Genomic DNA, 15,569 nt, shown 5'->3' with positions numbered 1-15,569 from the left:
ATGAATCATTAGTTGATTTTTGAATGTGATGTCTCTGCCCAGGGGATCCCAATCACATCTAGAAATAAAAACCTTTCCCACAGACAAAAGGGGATGGGGCCATATGAGTTGTGCTGAATAAACTCAAACAGATGAATGCCAATCGCTGTTTGTTTGTGTGGTTGATTGGGTGTGCAAATGATCAGCATTGTTATACTTATTAGCAAAATCCTTAGATTCAGATTACCAGAGTGAAAATAAATGACTAACTGGAATAACAGGTAAGCAAGATTGCATATTATCTTCTCAGTGTATCCAAGAAAATGATTTGAGAGAATTTTTATTGCCAGATCGCTACACTACCAGTTGTACAGTCCCCAGATAGCAGCCACTTTAAATTCTATTCTCGGAATAGTGTGGAAAACACATGTTGTACAAACATATTGTAATGTTTAACTGGAAAATAAATGCAGTACAACTGTACCTGTGATTCTGGCAGGGATAGTGAAGTTAACCGGAGGAGAAGTTTTGACAATGGCAGAAATAGTTACAGAATTAGTGACAGAAAGATTGTTTCTTAGAATGAGGAAGGAGAAGAAATGGGGATTTCGCACAAATTATATGGAAGAATATGATGAGTCCATATTTATGTAAATGTTTCGTACTACTGCTTTTTGACCCCATGCTTGAGAAACTGAACTATATGAATAAAATGTGAAACTATTTCCTAACATAAAACTTTTTGCTTGTAGTAGGCCTAATAGGCATTTAATATTGGTGCTTCATGAAATATGTTCTGTCATGTCATTTATATAAATGAAGTACATAAAAATGACCATTTGTACCAAAACAGTCTTGCTTATTTGGCATGTGCTACAATTGCTGCAATATTAGAAAGGACTATTTCATTTTATCTAGCAGACAGTGACAAAATAGACATAATCAAATTGAGAAACCATGCCAATCTTGAGTAGTGTTCATATTAACAGCTTTTTCCATATTAGACAGAAACATTATGATTTTTCATGTTGCAAAATGTTTGACAGACTTTGATGAGGTAATAGCATCTTTTGCAGAAGTGTAAAGCTGTAGTAAGATTAGAGAGTAAAAGCTGCTTGGACCTAAGAATTGAAGAAATATGAACTGCCTTGCTTGCCTCTTGTCCTTGCTGGTTTTATGTTTCCAATATTTACTTTTATGTCACACAAAAGAGAAAATTATTAGCTAATAGGCAATAAAGAGTACAAATTTTCTGAAGAGTTCTTATTCTCCTCGTCACAAATAATCCCACCCAGTATTAATTGTGAGTTTTATTTTAAAGGGGATAGGATATTAAACCGGCTGACCTGGAGCAGGAGGGGTACCACAGGACATTTTAATTTCCTCTGTTCTGAATAAAGGCTTGATGGCTTCCACTACAAAATATAAAGGTTTGAATTCCACAGAGTGAAATACAGTGGCTTGTGATTAAAAAATGTTGTGTGAAGAGACATGACACTGCACTTTGGCACACTTAAGACCAAATAACATGTCTTACATTTCCTCAAACATATATGTCTGCTATATAATGCCCTTCAGAAAGATGTGAGCTATAAAATGAACATATTTTTGAAAATTCAATTTTTTTTTTTTTTTTTTAATTTTTGATGCCCTATCTCACATGATTGGGGGGGGGGGGGGGGACACTATCAAGCTTCTGCCCCAATTAAGAAATATTGTAGATCAGCAGCTGATACAGAAAAAAAGAAGACAAAGTAAGTTGCAGACAGGCACAATTAAAAGACACTTACATTTTACATTACGCTTTTGGCCACAGCCTTCATCATCAAAAGAGAAACACACTTCAGATGCTGGAGTTGGCAGTCATGTGTGCATGAGGGTGTTTGCTTGTGTGTATGAATGGGTGTGTTTCTCTTTTGTTGATAAAGGTTGTGTAAGTGTCTTTTAATTGTGCCTGTCTAAATTTAGCATGTCTTCTTTACAGAAAGTAGCAATCTGCCTTTCGATACATGTTGATTTTTCTACCTGGAGTTTCCATCATTTAACTGTAATAACTGGATAACTAAAAGAGCCAAACATTTGACAATATTACGAAAAGAACAGATGGCTACTCACCGTATAGTGGAGATGCTGAGTCACAGACCAGCACAACAAAAAGACTGCTAACCAAGTAAGCTTTTGGTCGAAAGGTCTTCTTCGAAATCAGATAACATACACACACACATTCATGCAAATACAACTCACACACACGACCACTATCTCTGGCTGCCAAGGAAAGTCTGGCCTCAGCAGCCAGAAACAGTGGTCATTTGTATGTGAATTGTGTTTGTGTGAATGTGTGTGTGTGTGTGTGTGTTATCTGATTCAGAGGAAGGCCATCTAGCCAAAAGATTAAATGTTTAGCAGTTTTTTTGTTGTACCTGTCTAGTGGAGATGCTGAGTCACGATAGGCACAACAAAAAGATTCACACAATTATAGCTTTTGGCCATACGGCCTTACTCAGTAATAGAAACACACACACACACACACACACACACACACACACACACACACACTCATGCAAACACAACTTGCACACACTTCTGCAGTCTCAGACAAACTGTGGGCAAAAAACAAGTGGACCACCCTGTTGCTGAACACACTGCCAAATATGATATCCCTCATCTCAATGACTGCTTCACAGACTGTACCATATGGATCCTTCCCACCAACACCAGCTTTTCTGAATTGTGCAGGTGGGAACTTTCCCTGCAATACATCCTACATTCCTGTAACCCTCCTCGCCTCAACCTTCGTTAGTCAGTGTCCTCACTCATCCAGCCCCTTCCCTGTTCCCATTCCAGCACTACACAGCTGTCATTTCACCGCCACACACAGTCTTTTAATTTCTTTTTATTTCTCTCCTTTCCACTACTTACCCCCCACTCCCCACCTTCTCTTCTGCCCTCCGTCTAAACTGCAGCACTTCACTGACCGCCACCCCCGCCATACTATCCCTCCCCCTCCCCACCCTGGCCTCCTCCTTACCCCCACCCAGTCACCAATCCCATCATGCACTGGTGCTGCTGTTCATAGTGGTTTTAATGGCCAAAAGCTATAATTGTGTGAATCTTTTTGTTGTGCCTATCATGACTCTTTCCTTCTCTAATATTGTTACATTCCATCCTGAATTTTCCATTGTTTGATGTTGTACCTGTCTGTGACTCAGCATCTCCACTGTAAGGTGAGTAGCAATCTATCCTTTCTATAATATTATCATTACTCCATCCTGCTTTTTCCAGTGTCAAACATTTCGAAGTTAAAATGAACTGATAACCCATGAGAACCTGGAAAACTATGTAATGGTATCCATGTATAAGAACTGTAGAACAATGTTGTTGCTATGGTTGAATCATGTGAATGGGAGAAGCAAGCCCATCTTTTCACAAAATTCAAGGCTGCATATAGATATCATACAACAGTAATCAATATAATATAGCCAAAAAAAATAAAAGAAAATAATAGTACATGTAACTACACCAAGACAAATAATCTTTGTTTTTGGTTCCTAAAAATGATAACACTTCAATGTTGGCTGACTGACTATGAAGCCAATTAGACTCTTGTATTGTGTCCTGTGGTCATGCATTTTGTATGTGACTAATATTAACAAAATAATAATCAAGTTGGTTCAAATGTATGTCATCTTACTGATTTAAGGTTATCCTCCCCATCAGTTCAATGATTTTTTGAATAAACGTAAATATGTCCATCTTTCATAAACACAACCAATCTGTGATTTTCACAAGTCATTCTTGAGCTCTATTTTGCTCTGTTTTCATTTTCTTAATATTTATAAAATACACTCCTGGAAATGGAAAAAAGAACACATTGACACCGGTGTGTCAGACCCACCATACTTGCTCTGGACACTGCGAGAGGGCTGTACAAGCAATGATCACACGCACGGCACAGCGGACACACCAGGAACCGCGGTGTTGGCCGTTGAATGGCGCTAGCTGCGCAGCATTTGTGAACCGCCGCCGTCAGTGTCAGCCAGTTTGCCGTGGCATACGGAGCTCCATCGCAGTCTTTAACACTGGTAGCATGCCGCGACAGCGTGGACGTGAACCGTATGTGCAGTTGACGGACTTTGAGCGAGGGCGTATAGTGGGCATGCGGGAGGCCGGTTGGACGTACCGCCAAATTGCTCAACACGTGGGGCGTGAGGTCTCCACAGTACATCGATGTTGTCGCCAGTGGTCGGCGGAAGGTGCACGTGCCCGTCGACCTGGGACCGGACCACAGCGACGCACGGATGCACGCCAAGACCGTAGGATCCTACGCAGTGCCGTAGGGGACCGCACCGCCACTTCCCAGCAAGTTAGGGACACTGTTGCTCCTGGGGTATCGGCGAGGACCATTCGCAACCGTCTCCATGAAGCTGGGCTACGGTCCCGCACACCGTTAGGCCGTCTTCCGCTCACGCCCCAACATCGTGCAGCCCGCCTCCAGTGGTGTCGCGACAGGTGTGAATGGAGGGACGAATGGAGACGTGTCGTCTTCAGCGATGAGAGTCGCTTCTGCCTTGGTGCCAATGATGGTCGTATGCGTGTTTGGCGCCGTGCAGGTGAGCGCCACAATCAGGACTGCATACGACCGAGGCACACAGGGCCAACACCCGGCATCATGGTGTGGGGAGCGATCTCCTACACTGGCCGTACACCACTGGTGATCGTCGAGGGGACACTGAATAGTGCACGGTACATCCAAACCGTCATCGAACCCATCGTTCTACCATTCCTAGACCGGCAAGGGAACTTGCTGTTCCAACAGGACAATGCACGTCCGCATGTATCCCGTGCCACTCAACGTGCTCTAGAAGGTGTAAGTCAACTACCCTGGCCAGCAAGATCTCCGGATCTGTCCCCCATTGAGCATGTTTGGGACTGGATGAAGCGTCGTCTCACGCGGTCTGCACGTCCACCACGAACGCTGGTCCAACTGAGGCGCCAGGTGGAAATGGCATGGCAAGCCGTTCCACAGGACTACATCCAGCATCTCTACGATCGTCTTCATGGGAGAATAGCAGCCTGCATTGCTGCGAAAGGTGGATATACACTGTACTAGTGCCGACATTGTGCATGCTCTGTTGCCTGTGTCTATTTGCCTGTGGTTCTGTCAGTGTGATCATGTGATGTATCTGACCCCAGGAATGTGTCAATAAAGTTTCCCCTTCCTGGGACAATGAATTAACGGTGTTCTTATTTCAATTTCCAGGAGTGTAGAACCAGCAGAATTTTGTAAAGAAGTTCGATTGCTTTTCAGATTAAATTCATTTCCACATATTATCACTTGTTAATTATGTGTGTACACAATTTCAAAATGAATTGATATCAGATGATGAGCCTAGCTATGAATGTGAATATTCAGCAAAAGAGAATTTCAAGTAAATAAAGACTTTATTAAAATGATTAAAAGCGTATACAACCCTCCGCATATCAGCTTCTAGCAAAGGCAGAGGGGAACATTATTTTTTATCTATTGTTGGTGAAGTGCCTCAATATGAATTTCAGTTAGAAAAGGGTGGGAAGTACAGATCTTGTATCATATGAGCCGAAAAACAGAGTGCCAATCAGTGATTTTCCAGATGTAACCCCATGTTTTTGCACATGTGCACATTGACATTATAGGACTGCTTCCTCTGTTGAATGGCCAGTGACATCTGATCACAATGATCGATTGGTTTATGAACTGGCTAGAAGCAACACTGGTGGACAGTTTCACTGTGGAAACTTTAGCCTCTGTGTTCACATCAGCTTGGCTAACTAGGTTTGGCTGCCTGATGTACACACATGCCGATCATGACCAGCAGTTCGAATCAGATTTGTTTTGACTCTTTGGCTGTGGAACTAGTCTATGGTGAACAATTGCACCTTCCCAGAGAATTTGTCAAGGGCAGCTAACTCCAGTCTTCAACACAAGATCAACTGGAATTCTTTCTGTAATTAAGGGACCACATTGCTTGAATGAAACCTCCCACAGACTTCAGACATGGTACATTGACAACTTATGCACCCCACAACTTAGAAAGCTGCTTGCATGTGATGCTCTGAACAAACAGTGTCAAGCCACCACTGCAATTGCCATACTCTGGCTTGGCAAAGTTCTGCAGGTATGTATGGCACAAGACTACCAGGTACCACCCAGCCAGTAATGGAATAATCGAAACATGGCATTGTTCTCTGGAAGGTGGCACTAATGTACCACAGAATGTCCAGGACTTATGCCCCTTCGATAGTTCTCCTGAACCTATGAACAACGTACAAGCAGGATTTTGACTCCTTTGGCTGTGGAACTGGTCTATGGTGAAACATTGCACCTTTCCACAGAATTTGTCAAGGCCAGCTAACTTCAGTCTGCAACACAAGATCAGCTGTAAATCTTTCTGTAATTAAGGGACCACGTTGCTTGAATGTGACCTCCCACAGCCTTCAAACATGGTACATTGATAACTTATGTGTCCCACAACTTAGAAAGCTGCTCGCTTGTGATGCTCTGAACAAACAGTGTCAAGTCACCACTGCAATTGCCATACTCTGGCTCGTATGCTGACAGTGGATATTGTGGTAAGTGGAAAGTCCACAACAATTAGCATCAACTGTGGTAGTCCTGTGTACATTTCCAAGGAAGAGCCACCATCCATAGCACCAAGATTTCTGCCTCCTCCAGTATCAGCACCACAATCACCACAGTGGGGGCAACAATCAGCCGAAGCAGATCAATGACAAGCGTGCACATCCCGTTTCAGCCAACATGTGGATTTTCCTGTCCAATTCTGTGATTACACTCCAGTTCCACTTCAGGGGCTGACATAGTGTCTGCTGAGCAGTTGCTAGTCATCACCATAGTCGACCGTAAAGTTCTCACCAACCATTGATGCTCATGTGTTGACGGTGCAGTGTCACATGTGCATGACAGCAAGGGAATTTCAGATTCTGCACCAATTATCAGGGGTGCTTTGTTTTCTAAAAAGGTTTTTGCATCTCTGTGTATTGTTTATTCCTTTCTGTGAATTTTTATATGTCTTGTATGTTCTATTTTTTATGTTCCTTCTCGATTTTGTCCCTCCAGGTTAGAGTAATAATTGCTTACTGACTTCCTCTCGAGTATTCATATATTCAAGACTGATTTACTTCAGAATTTACACTCCAATCAATACTCAATGGACAGTAATAATTGCTGCACTCCCTGTTCAACTTGTTCACTAAATACAAAGGCACAATAAAGTATTTTGTTCCAGTGAACCTCCAGCCTCAGTGTGTTCCCTTTTTGCAAAGGAGAGACAGCCTAAATTGAGCTATACCTGACACCAGTATCTTTGGACTGTCCTGCAGTGTACAGTAATGCATTTTTAATCCCAGACAGTCATCACTAATACTGTGCACAGTCTGATCTGAATAAAACAGCTTTGGCTTATATCAACTGAGAAAAAATCTATTACGATGGAAGTACTTGCCAAGGGAGTATACTCTATCTGCCCTAAAACCTAGAGACACACACTGTTGCTCATTTCAAATACAAATGGTTTCAGTAGTGTTTCTTTGCAGTATTTCCACCTCTTTGCACATCTGTATTCAAAATCAGCTGTTAACATCACAAAATAATGTTTCCCCATTACTTCATCCATTGCTGAATAATGTAACCTCCGTGTATAACTGTTTGCTTCCCACACCTATCTGCATGAATGCCAGGTTTTACACCAACTCCAGATACAATACATAAACAGTTACATGATGAATACGTACAGCAGATAGATTACATGGTACATAGGCCGATAACATAGAGAATGTTCCTTTGCTTATAATAAGTTGACAACGAGTGCCAAATATAAAATGAGTAAAGACTCAGTAATTATAGACCAAGCAAAGCGGAATAAAACAAAGGACAAATCTATCCAGTTACTATTGTTCTGTTTTGGAGGATGGGATTGTGCATAAGATCACTTTCTAGCTGAATCTAAACATCACTTTGTTGGTAAATTGCACAGGTTTGCCAGCTTATGTCATAGAGTATTGCATTTAAAAAATCATAGATTTTGGTAATCATCTTTCAACAAGACACTACATCAGTTGCAATGTCGTTCACTAGTTCCAACATGAACAAGGGGCAACAAGAAATACTGCAGTATAATTTTTTAAATTAGTAGAAAAAGAAATTTTGGATTTTGTATTTATTCTCTGTGATGATATTTCACCTTAGGTAACAATATTTCTTGATGGACTGTGAAAGGTTCAGTCAGGCAGTAGAGACATGTCATCATATTTAATTAAAGTTGAAAATCTTCTCTTTCTCAGTAAATGACCATAGTGTACACTACTACATCTGCAGTAACAATCGTAAAAACTACACCTGCACAATACGAGACACAATAATTAATCTGCTTTTCTTTTTATTTAATTTGTATGATACAGTTATTGTGTACTAGTATATCTCATTGTGACTTTTCTTAATTAAGATTTTATTTCTTTGTGATTATCTATTGGTTGGCTATTTTGCAGTATTACTGATCCATTGTTAATCACTTCTGCCTCGAACTTGGTACATCATGTTGAAGATAGTGTATGACCCATTCAGCAACTGCAAAATAAAATTATTTGTATCAAAGGAAAATTCAGTTGAGAAAATTATTATATTATGAGTCAGCACTTACATGCAAGTGGCAATATGGAGAGTACCACCAGCAGACACGTATAAAAGTAAAAGGGGCAATTACTTAGCTGTCAGAACTAATAGTTCCTTTGTAGAGGAGAAGAAAGGGATATGTTGGGTAAGGACAAGTCACTCAGACCACAGGATGAGAGAGAATACTCATACTCTGTAATGAGAACGAGGGTAGGCAAAGTCCTTCCCTTTTATCCTTTTCCAAAATACCATCTCTCTTCTCCAGCAAAGAAACTACTAGCTGGTGTGTCTATTTTACTTCTTTATGTCATTTACAGTACTATACAATTCACTTCCTCCTGGTCAGTGCTCATATCTCTGTTATAAATTGTAAAATATGATACTTACATTAAATTCAAGTCTCAATCCAAGCGTAATTTTGTATTCATTGTATTTCTGACAGCAAAAGTTAATCTTATTTTTTCATAAAAATAAATAATACCTGAAAATTAAAATTAGCTTTCTTTTCAGAAAACATAATTATTTTTCATACTCCTAATTTAATTCAAAATAATAAATGTATCTTAAATTATCAGTCTCATTCTATAATTTGTTTTGTGTAATAATCTGCTAAAATTTGTAACAGAAGTATTTGATGACTAACTGAAACCCTCAGCTGCCGACAGGTGTTGAACTGATATACCTCGATGCGGACAGCTGAAAATGTGTGCCCCGACTGGGACTTGAACCCGGGATCTCCTGCTTACATGGCAGACGCTCTATCCATCTGAGCCACCGAGCACACACATGAATAGCATGAATGCAGGGACTTATCCCTTGCACGCTTCCCGTGAGACTCACATTCGCAACTGTCCACAATTCTACATATGTAATGTACCTTATAGACATTTGCCCATCCACTCATTACTCGCGAACGCTTTGGCGATTCCCGTAAGAGTTTGGGCAACCTGTGTGCATTTGCACAGACGAAGGTCAATGGCTGGGTAGCCTTTAACTATATATACGAAGACAGTAACTATTCTCGAAAGAACAGATACTGTTGATGACCGTGCAGCTTTTCCCTGGAATAAATGATGACTAACTGGAACCCTCAGCTGCCAACAGGTGTTGTTGATATACCTCGATGTGGACAGCTGAAAATGTGTGCCCCGGCCGGGACTCGAACCCGGGATCTCCTGCTTACATGGCATATGCTCTATCCATCTGAGCCACCGAGGACACAGATGAATAGCGCGACTGCAGTTTGGGCAACCTGTGCGCATTCGCAGGGAAAAGCTGCACCGTTATCAACAGTATCTGTTCTTTCGAGAATAGTTACTGTCTTCGTATATACAGAAGTATTTAATTGTGTATGAAACTCAGTGGATGTAATAGACTGATGTATTGTAAGATTGCTGAACTGCAACTTCTTGTATTGTTCTTATTTATTTATGTAACAAGTTATAGTTGGAGAATTATTGCACGAGTTGTTATTAAGCTGCTGTTATAGAGATGAATAGCTGTTATATTCTAAAGAATGAACTGTAGAAAATAAAAGGGCTGATGAGGATATAGAAACCAGCAGTGTTCAAATTTTCACAGCAAACCTCATCATGCCACCTAGACATAAGGGTGATTATTTTTGCAAGTCGTGTTTCAATGAATCATATTTTCAATAAAGATCTACAATTTTAGATTTAAGTATTATTTTGGATGTCCATCTCACTTAAAGTAATTGCCCAAACTTATAGATATGATTCATAAAACAATATTGTGAGAAGGAAAGTCGTTACTCACCATATAGCAGAGATGCTGAGTTGCAGATAGGCGCAACAAAAAGACTCTCACGATTAAAGCTTTCGGCCATTGGCGTTTGTCAACAATACACACACATGTGCACACACATACACTCACTCACACGCAACTCACAACACACGATTGCAGTCTCAGGCAACTGAAACCACACTGCGAGCAGCAGCACCAGAGCATGATGGGAGTGGCGACTGGATGGGAGTAAAGAGGAAGCTGGGGAAGGGAGGAGGAGGGATAGTCTGGTGCGGGTGGCAGACAGTGAACTGTTGCAAATTAGACAGAGGGCAGGGGAGGTGCACGGGTGGGGGGGGGGGGGGGGAGAGGGTAGTGGAAAAGGAGAGAAATAAAAAGACTGGGTGTGGTGGTGGGATAATGGCTGTGTAGTGCTAGAATGGGAACAGGGAAGGGGCTGGATGGGTGAGGACAATTAATGAAGGTCGAGGCCAGGAGGGTTACGGGAATGTAGGATGTAGAGTAGGGAAAGTTCCCACATGCGCAATTCAGAAAAGCTGGTGTTGGTGGGAAGGATCCATATGGTACAGGCTGTGAAGCAGTCATTGTACTGAAGGGTATCATGCTTGGCAGCATGTTCAGCAACAGGATGGTCCACTTGTTTCTTGGCCACAGTTTGTCTCGGTGGTCATTCATGCAGACAGACAGCATGTTGGTTGTCATCCCTACATAGAATGCAGTACAGTGGTTGCAGCTTAGCTTGTAGACCACATGACTGGTTTCAGAGGTAGCCCTGCCTTTGATGGGATAGATGATGTTAGTGACTGGACTGGAGTAAGTGGTGGTGGGAGGATATCCGGGAGAAGTCTTGCATCTAGGTCTCAGTTCACTCGTCCATCCAACTGTGATCCACCCCCACTGCTCCCAGACCACCCCCTGCTTACTTTCCTGAATTTCTTAACCTTGAACCTTGCCTCACCATCATTCCCCAAATCCCTCAACATGCAAACTAACCTTACATCCACAGAAAGAACCGCAGTCCACCATCTAAAAACTGATCCCGACCTTATAATCCTACCTGTGGAAAAAGGCTCCACCACTGTTGTTTTGAACCACAAGGATTACCAGGTAGAAGGACTTCACCAGCTGTCAGATATTTCCACCTACAAACCTTGCCACAGTGACCCCATTCCAGTAATCCAGCAGGATCTCCAGTCACTACTCAAATCCTTAGGCCCATCCCAGAACCTCTCCCCATAGTCCATATCTCTACTCGCCCCTATGACTCCCTGCACTCCTACCTTCTACATTCTTCCTAAGCCTAACCACCCAGGATGCCCCATTGTGGCCAGTTAGTGTGCTCCCACTGAGAGAATCTCTACTCTGACAGACCAACACCTTCAAGTTATTACCCGGAACCTACCCTCCTATATAAAAGATTCCAACCATTTCCTCCACCGATTCTCCACAGTTCCTGTCCTTTTACCACACAGTGCCCTGCTCGTAACTATTGATGCCACCTCCCTGTACACTAACATTCTTAATGCCCATGGCCTTACTGCTATTGAACACTACCTTTGCCAATGCCCGACAGATTCCAAACAAACAACCTCCTTCCTAGTTGCGATGACCAACTGTATCCTCACTCACAAATTACTTCTCCTTTGAAGGCATTACCTACAAGCAAATCTAGGGTATGGCTATGGGTACCTGCATGGCACCATCCCATGCCAACCTACTCAAGGGCCATCTAGAAAAATCCTTCCTAAAAACCCAGAGTCCTAAACCTCTCACCTGGTTCACATCCATTATTGATATCTTTGCTATCTGGATCGAAGGTGAGGACAACCTACCCACATTCCTCCAGAACCTCACCAACTTCTCCCCCATTTGCTTCACCTGGTCCTACTCAACCCAACAAGCCACCTTCCTAGATGTTGACCTCCACTTCCAAGATGGCTACATCAGTACCTCCATCCACATCAAACCTTCTAACCACCAGCAATACCTCCACTACGACAGCTGCCCCCCATTCCATACCAAGAAGTCCCTTCCATACGGCCTAGCCACCCATGGTTATCACATCTGCAATGATGAGCAGTCCCTCTTGAAATATACCGAGGGTCTCACTGAAGCCTTCACTGACGGTAACTATCCAAATCAGATCAAGACTAGCTAATTAGTTTTTTAGGTCTTCATCAGATCACGTCTGCCTTAAGCTTCCGCTCTCGAGAGACAATAATGAAACAGATAGAAAAACAAAAAAGAGTTACAATTTTAGTATTTTCTCTGCCATCGAGTGCTCATACCGCTGCGACGGTATAATTTTTATCTGAGGGAACGAGTGTAGCGCGGCGAAATTCAAAGTCCCGCTACACTCCCGCCCCTCCTACTGTGGTATTTCGCCGTCCACCGAACCTATACAATATACTCGTCCATCCTTACACAACCCTTGCTCCCAATCCCTTACCTCACAGCTCATACTCCTGTAATAGACCTAGATGCAACATCTCTCCCATACATCCTCCCACCACCACCTACCCCAGTCCGGTCACTAACATCACCTATCTCACCAAAGGCAAGGCTACTTGTGAAACTAGTCATATAGTCTTCAAGCAAGCTGCAACCACTGTGCTGCATTCTATGTAGGCATGACAACCAACAAGCTGTCTGTCTGCATGAATGGCCACTGACAAATGGTGGCCAAGAAACAAGTGGACCACCCTGTTACTGAACATGCTGCCAAACATGATACCCTTCATTTCAATGACTGCTTCACATCCTGTGCCATATAGATCCTTCCCACCAACACCAGCTCTTCTGAATTGTGCAGGTGGGAAGTTTCCCTGCAATACATCCTACGTTCCCATAACCCTCCTGGCCTCAATCTTCATTAATCACTGTTCTCACTCATCCAACCCCTTCCCTGTTTCCATTCCAGAACTGCACAGCCATCATTCCACCACCACACCCAGTCTTTTTATTTCTCTCCTTTCCTAATACTTCCTGCCCCCTCCTCACCTCTCCCCTGCCCATCCTGGAGCACTTCACTGTCTGTCACTCCCATCATACTATCCCTCCCCCTCCCCATCCCAGACTACTCCTTACCCCCACCCGGTCACCACTCCCATCATGCTCTGGTGCTGCTGCTAGCAGTGTGGTTTCAGTTGCCTGAGACTGCAGTTGTGTGTGAGAGTTGCATTTGCGTGTGTGTGTGTGTGTGTGTGTGTGTGTGTGTGTGTGTGTGTGTGTGTGTGTATTGTTGACAATGGTCAATGGCCGAAAGCTTTCACTGTGAGAGTCTTTTTGTAGTGCCTATCTGCAGCGCAGCACCTCTGCTATATGGCATGAAGCAACTTTCCTTCTCATAATATTGTTACATTCAATCCTCAATTTTCCATTGTTTAATTATTCATAAAACAAATGCACGAGAATAATTTCATGTTTCTAATAGTAATGAAGGGAAGTTAATGTGTGTGTGTGAATTCCTAAGGGACCAAACTGCTGAGGTCATCGGTCCCTAGACTTACACACTATATAAACTAACTTAACGCTAAGGACAACACTCACACCCATGCCCGAGGGAGGACTCGAACCTCCGGCAGGAGGGGTCGCACGATTAGTGACGTGGCTCCTCTAACCGTGCGGCCACTCTACACAGCCGAAGGGGAGTTCATAATAATGTGTGTACCGTTGTCTGGGATAAATTAATGACCAAAATTTGGACACATCTACATCTATATTTACATCTGTATGACTAGTCTACAATTCACAATTGACTGCCTCACAGAGGGTTCATCAAACCACCTTAAAGCTACTTTTCTGCTACTCCACTCTTGAACATTGCCCAGGAAAAATAAACACTTAAATCTTTCTGTGTGAGCTCTAATTTCTATTTTTATTACGATATCATTACTCTCCACGTAGGTGGGCACCAATAAAATATTTTCACACTCTTGGGAGAAAGCCAGTGATTGAAATTTCATGGAAAGGTCCTGCTGCAACATAAAACACCTTTGTTTTATTGACTTCCATCCCATTTTGTCTATCACATCTGCGGCATTCTGTCCACTATTTCGTGATAATGCAAAATGAGCCATGCTTCTTTGAACTTTTTTGATCTTCTCCATCAATCCTATCTTATGTGGATCCCTCACCACACAGCAGTACTCCAGAAGAGGCCAGACAAGTGTAGTGTAAGCAGAGTCTTTAGCAAACCTGTGTTGCCAATAAATCACAGTCTTTGGTTTGCTTTCCCACAATATTATCTACAAGATCATTCCAATTTACATTAATCATAATCTTTATCCCCCTAAGTATTTAGTTGAGTTTACAGCCATTAGATTTGTTTTATTTATTGTGAAATTGAAATGTAGTGGCTTCTTTATAGTGCTTATGTGGCTGACTTCACACTTATCATGATTCAGATTCAATTGCCACTTTTTACACCATACAAATAGCTTGTCTAAAACATATTGCCATTTGTTTTGATCATCTTATGATATTATATTATGTTAAATGACAGCATCACCTGCAGAAAATCTAAGAAGACTCCTTAGATTGTCTTGGAAATCATTATGGACCCATGTTTTCCAGATCAAAAGGAGAAATTATATGTCAATTTTCAAAGAAAGCAGCACAAATGCAAAAAGTTATGGATGAACTGATACTCATTGAACAAACAGGAGTGATGGACAATAATTATGCTGAACAATAAACAATTTATGACTTGATCAACAAGGGCAGTGTATGCAGACATATCAAATTAAGTAGCAATTTTATTTTCATTTTAAGTTTCATCTCATTTGTGTGTGGTTCTCATGTTCAAAACGAAGACAGGTTAAAAGAAACAGGACAATCAGTTAAACAAACTACACATCATCTCACAATTTTGAGTCAAGACAGAGAAAGAATAGAGAGTAAAGTTCATAAATTTGTAAATAAAACTGGAGTTGTAAATCAACAGCCTTAATTGTCGCCTTCAGCAAAATTGAAATTAATATTGAAGACAATGTAGGAAATTTGAATCTTTGAATGACTCTGTTGTGGAAGATAACAATGTTACGAGTGAAGGCAACAATGTTGTTTATGCAATAGATGATCCTGTTGTAAAATACAAAGCAGTACATGATCTGGCCAAGAGAAATGAAATTTCAACATTAGTTGCTAAAAATCATTTTAA

General features: G+C 41.8%; 1 protein-coding gene across 1 annotated transcript in view; it reads right to left on the bottom strand.

Annotated features, from left to right (window-relative positions):
• Positions 1-8,319: 8,319 nt before the first annotated feature.
• Positions 8,320-15,569, bottom strand: part of LOC124803271 (odorant receptor Or1-like) — a 122,724-nt gene continuing 115,474 nt past the window's right edge. The window contains exon 5 of the mRNA XM_047264455.1: positions 8,320-8,599. Within this exon, the coding sequence (XP_047120411.1) occupies positions 8,537-8,599 (63 nt within the window). The 3' untranslated portion in view covers positions 8,320-8,536. The remainder of the gene's footprint in view (positions 8,600-15,569) is intronic.

The sequence above is a fragment of the Schistocerca piceifrons genome, chromosome 6 (genome assembly GCF_021461385.2).
Source record: "Schistocerca piceifrons isolate TAMUIC-IGC-003096 chromosome 6, iqSchPice1.1, whole genome shotgun sequence".
In the NCBI taxonomy this organism is placed as follows: Eukaryota; Metazoa; Arthropoda; class Insecta; order Orthoptera; family Acrididae; genus Schistocerca; species Schistocerca piceifrons.
Note: the sequence above shows the minus strand (reverse complement) of the source record. Positions and strands in the feature narration are given on the sequence as shown.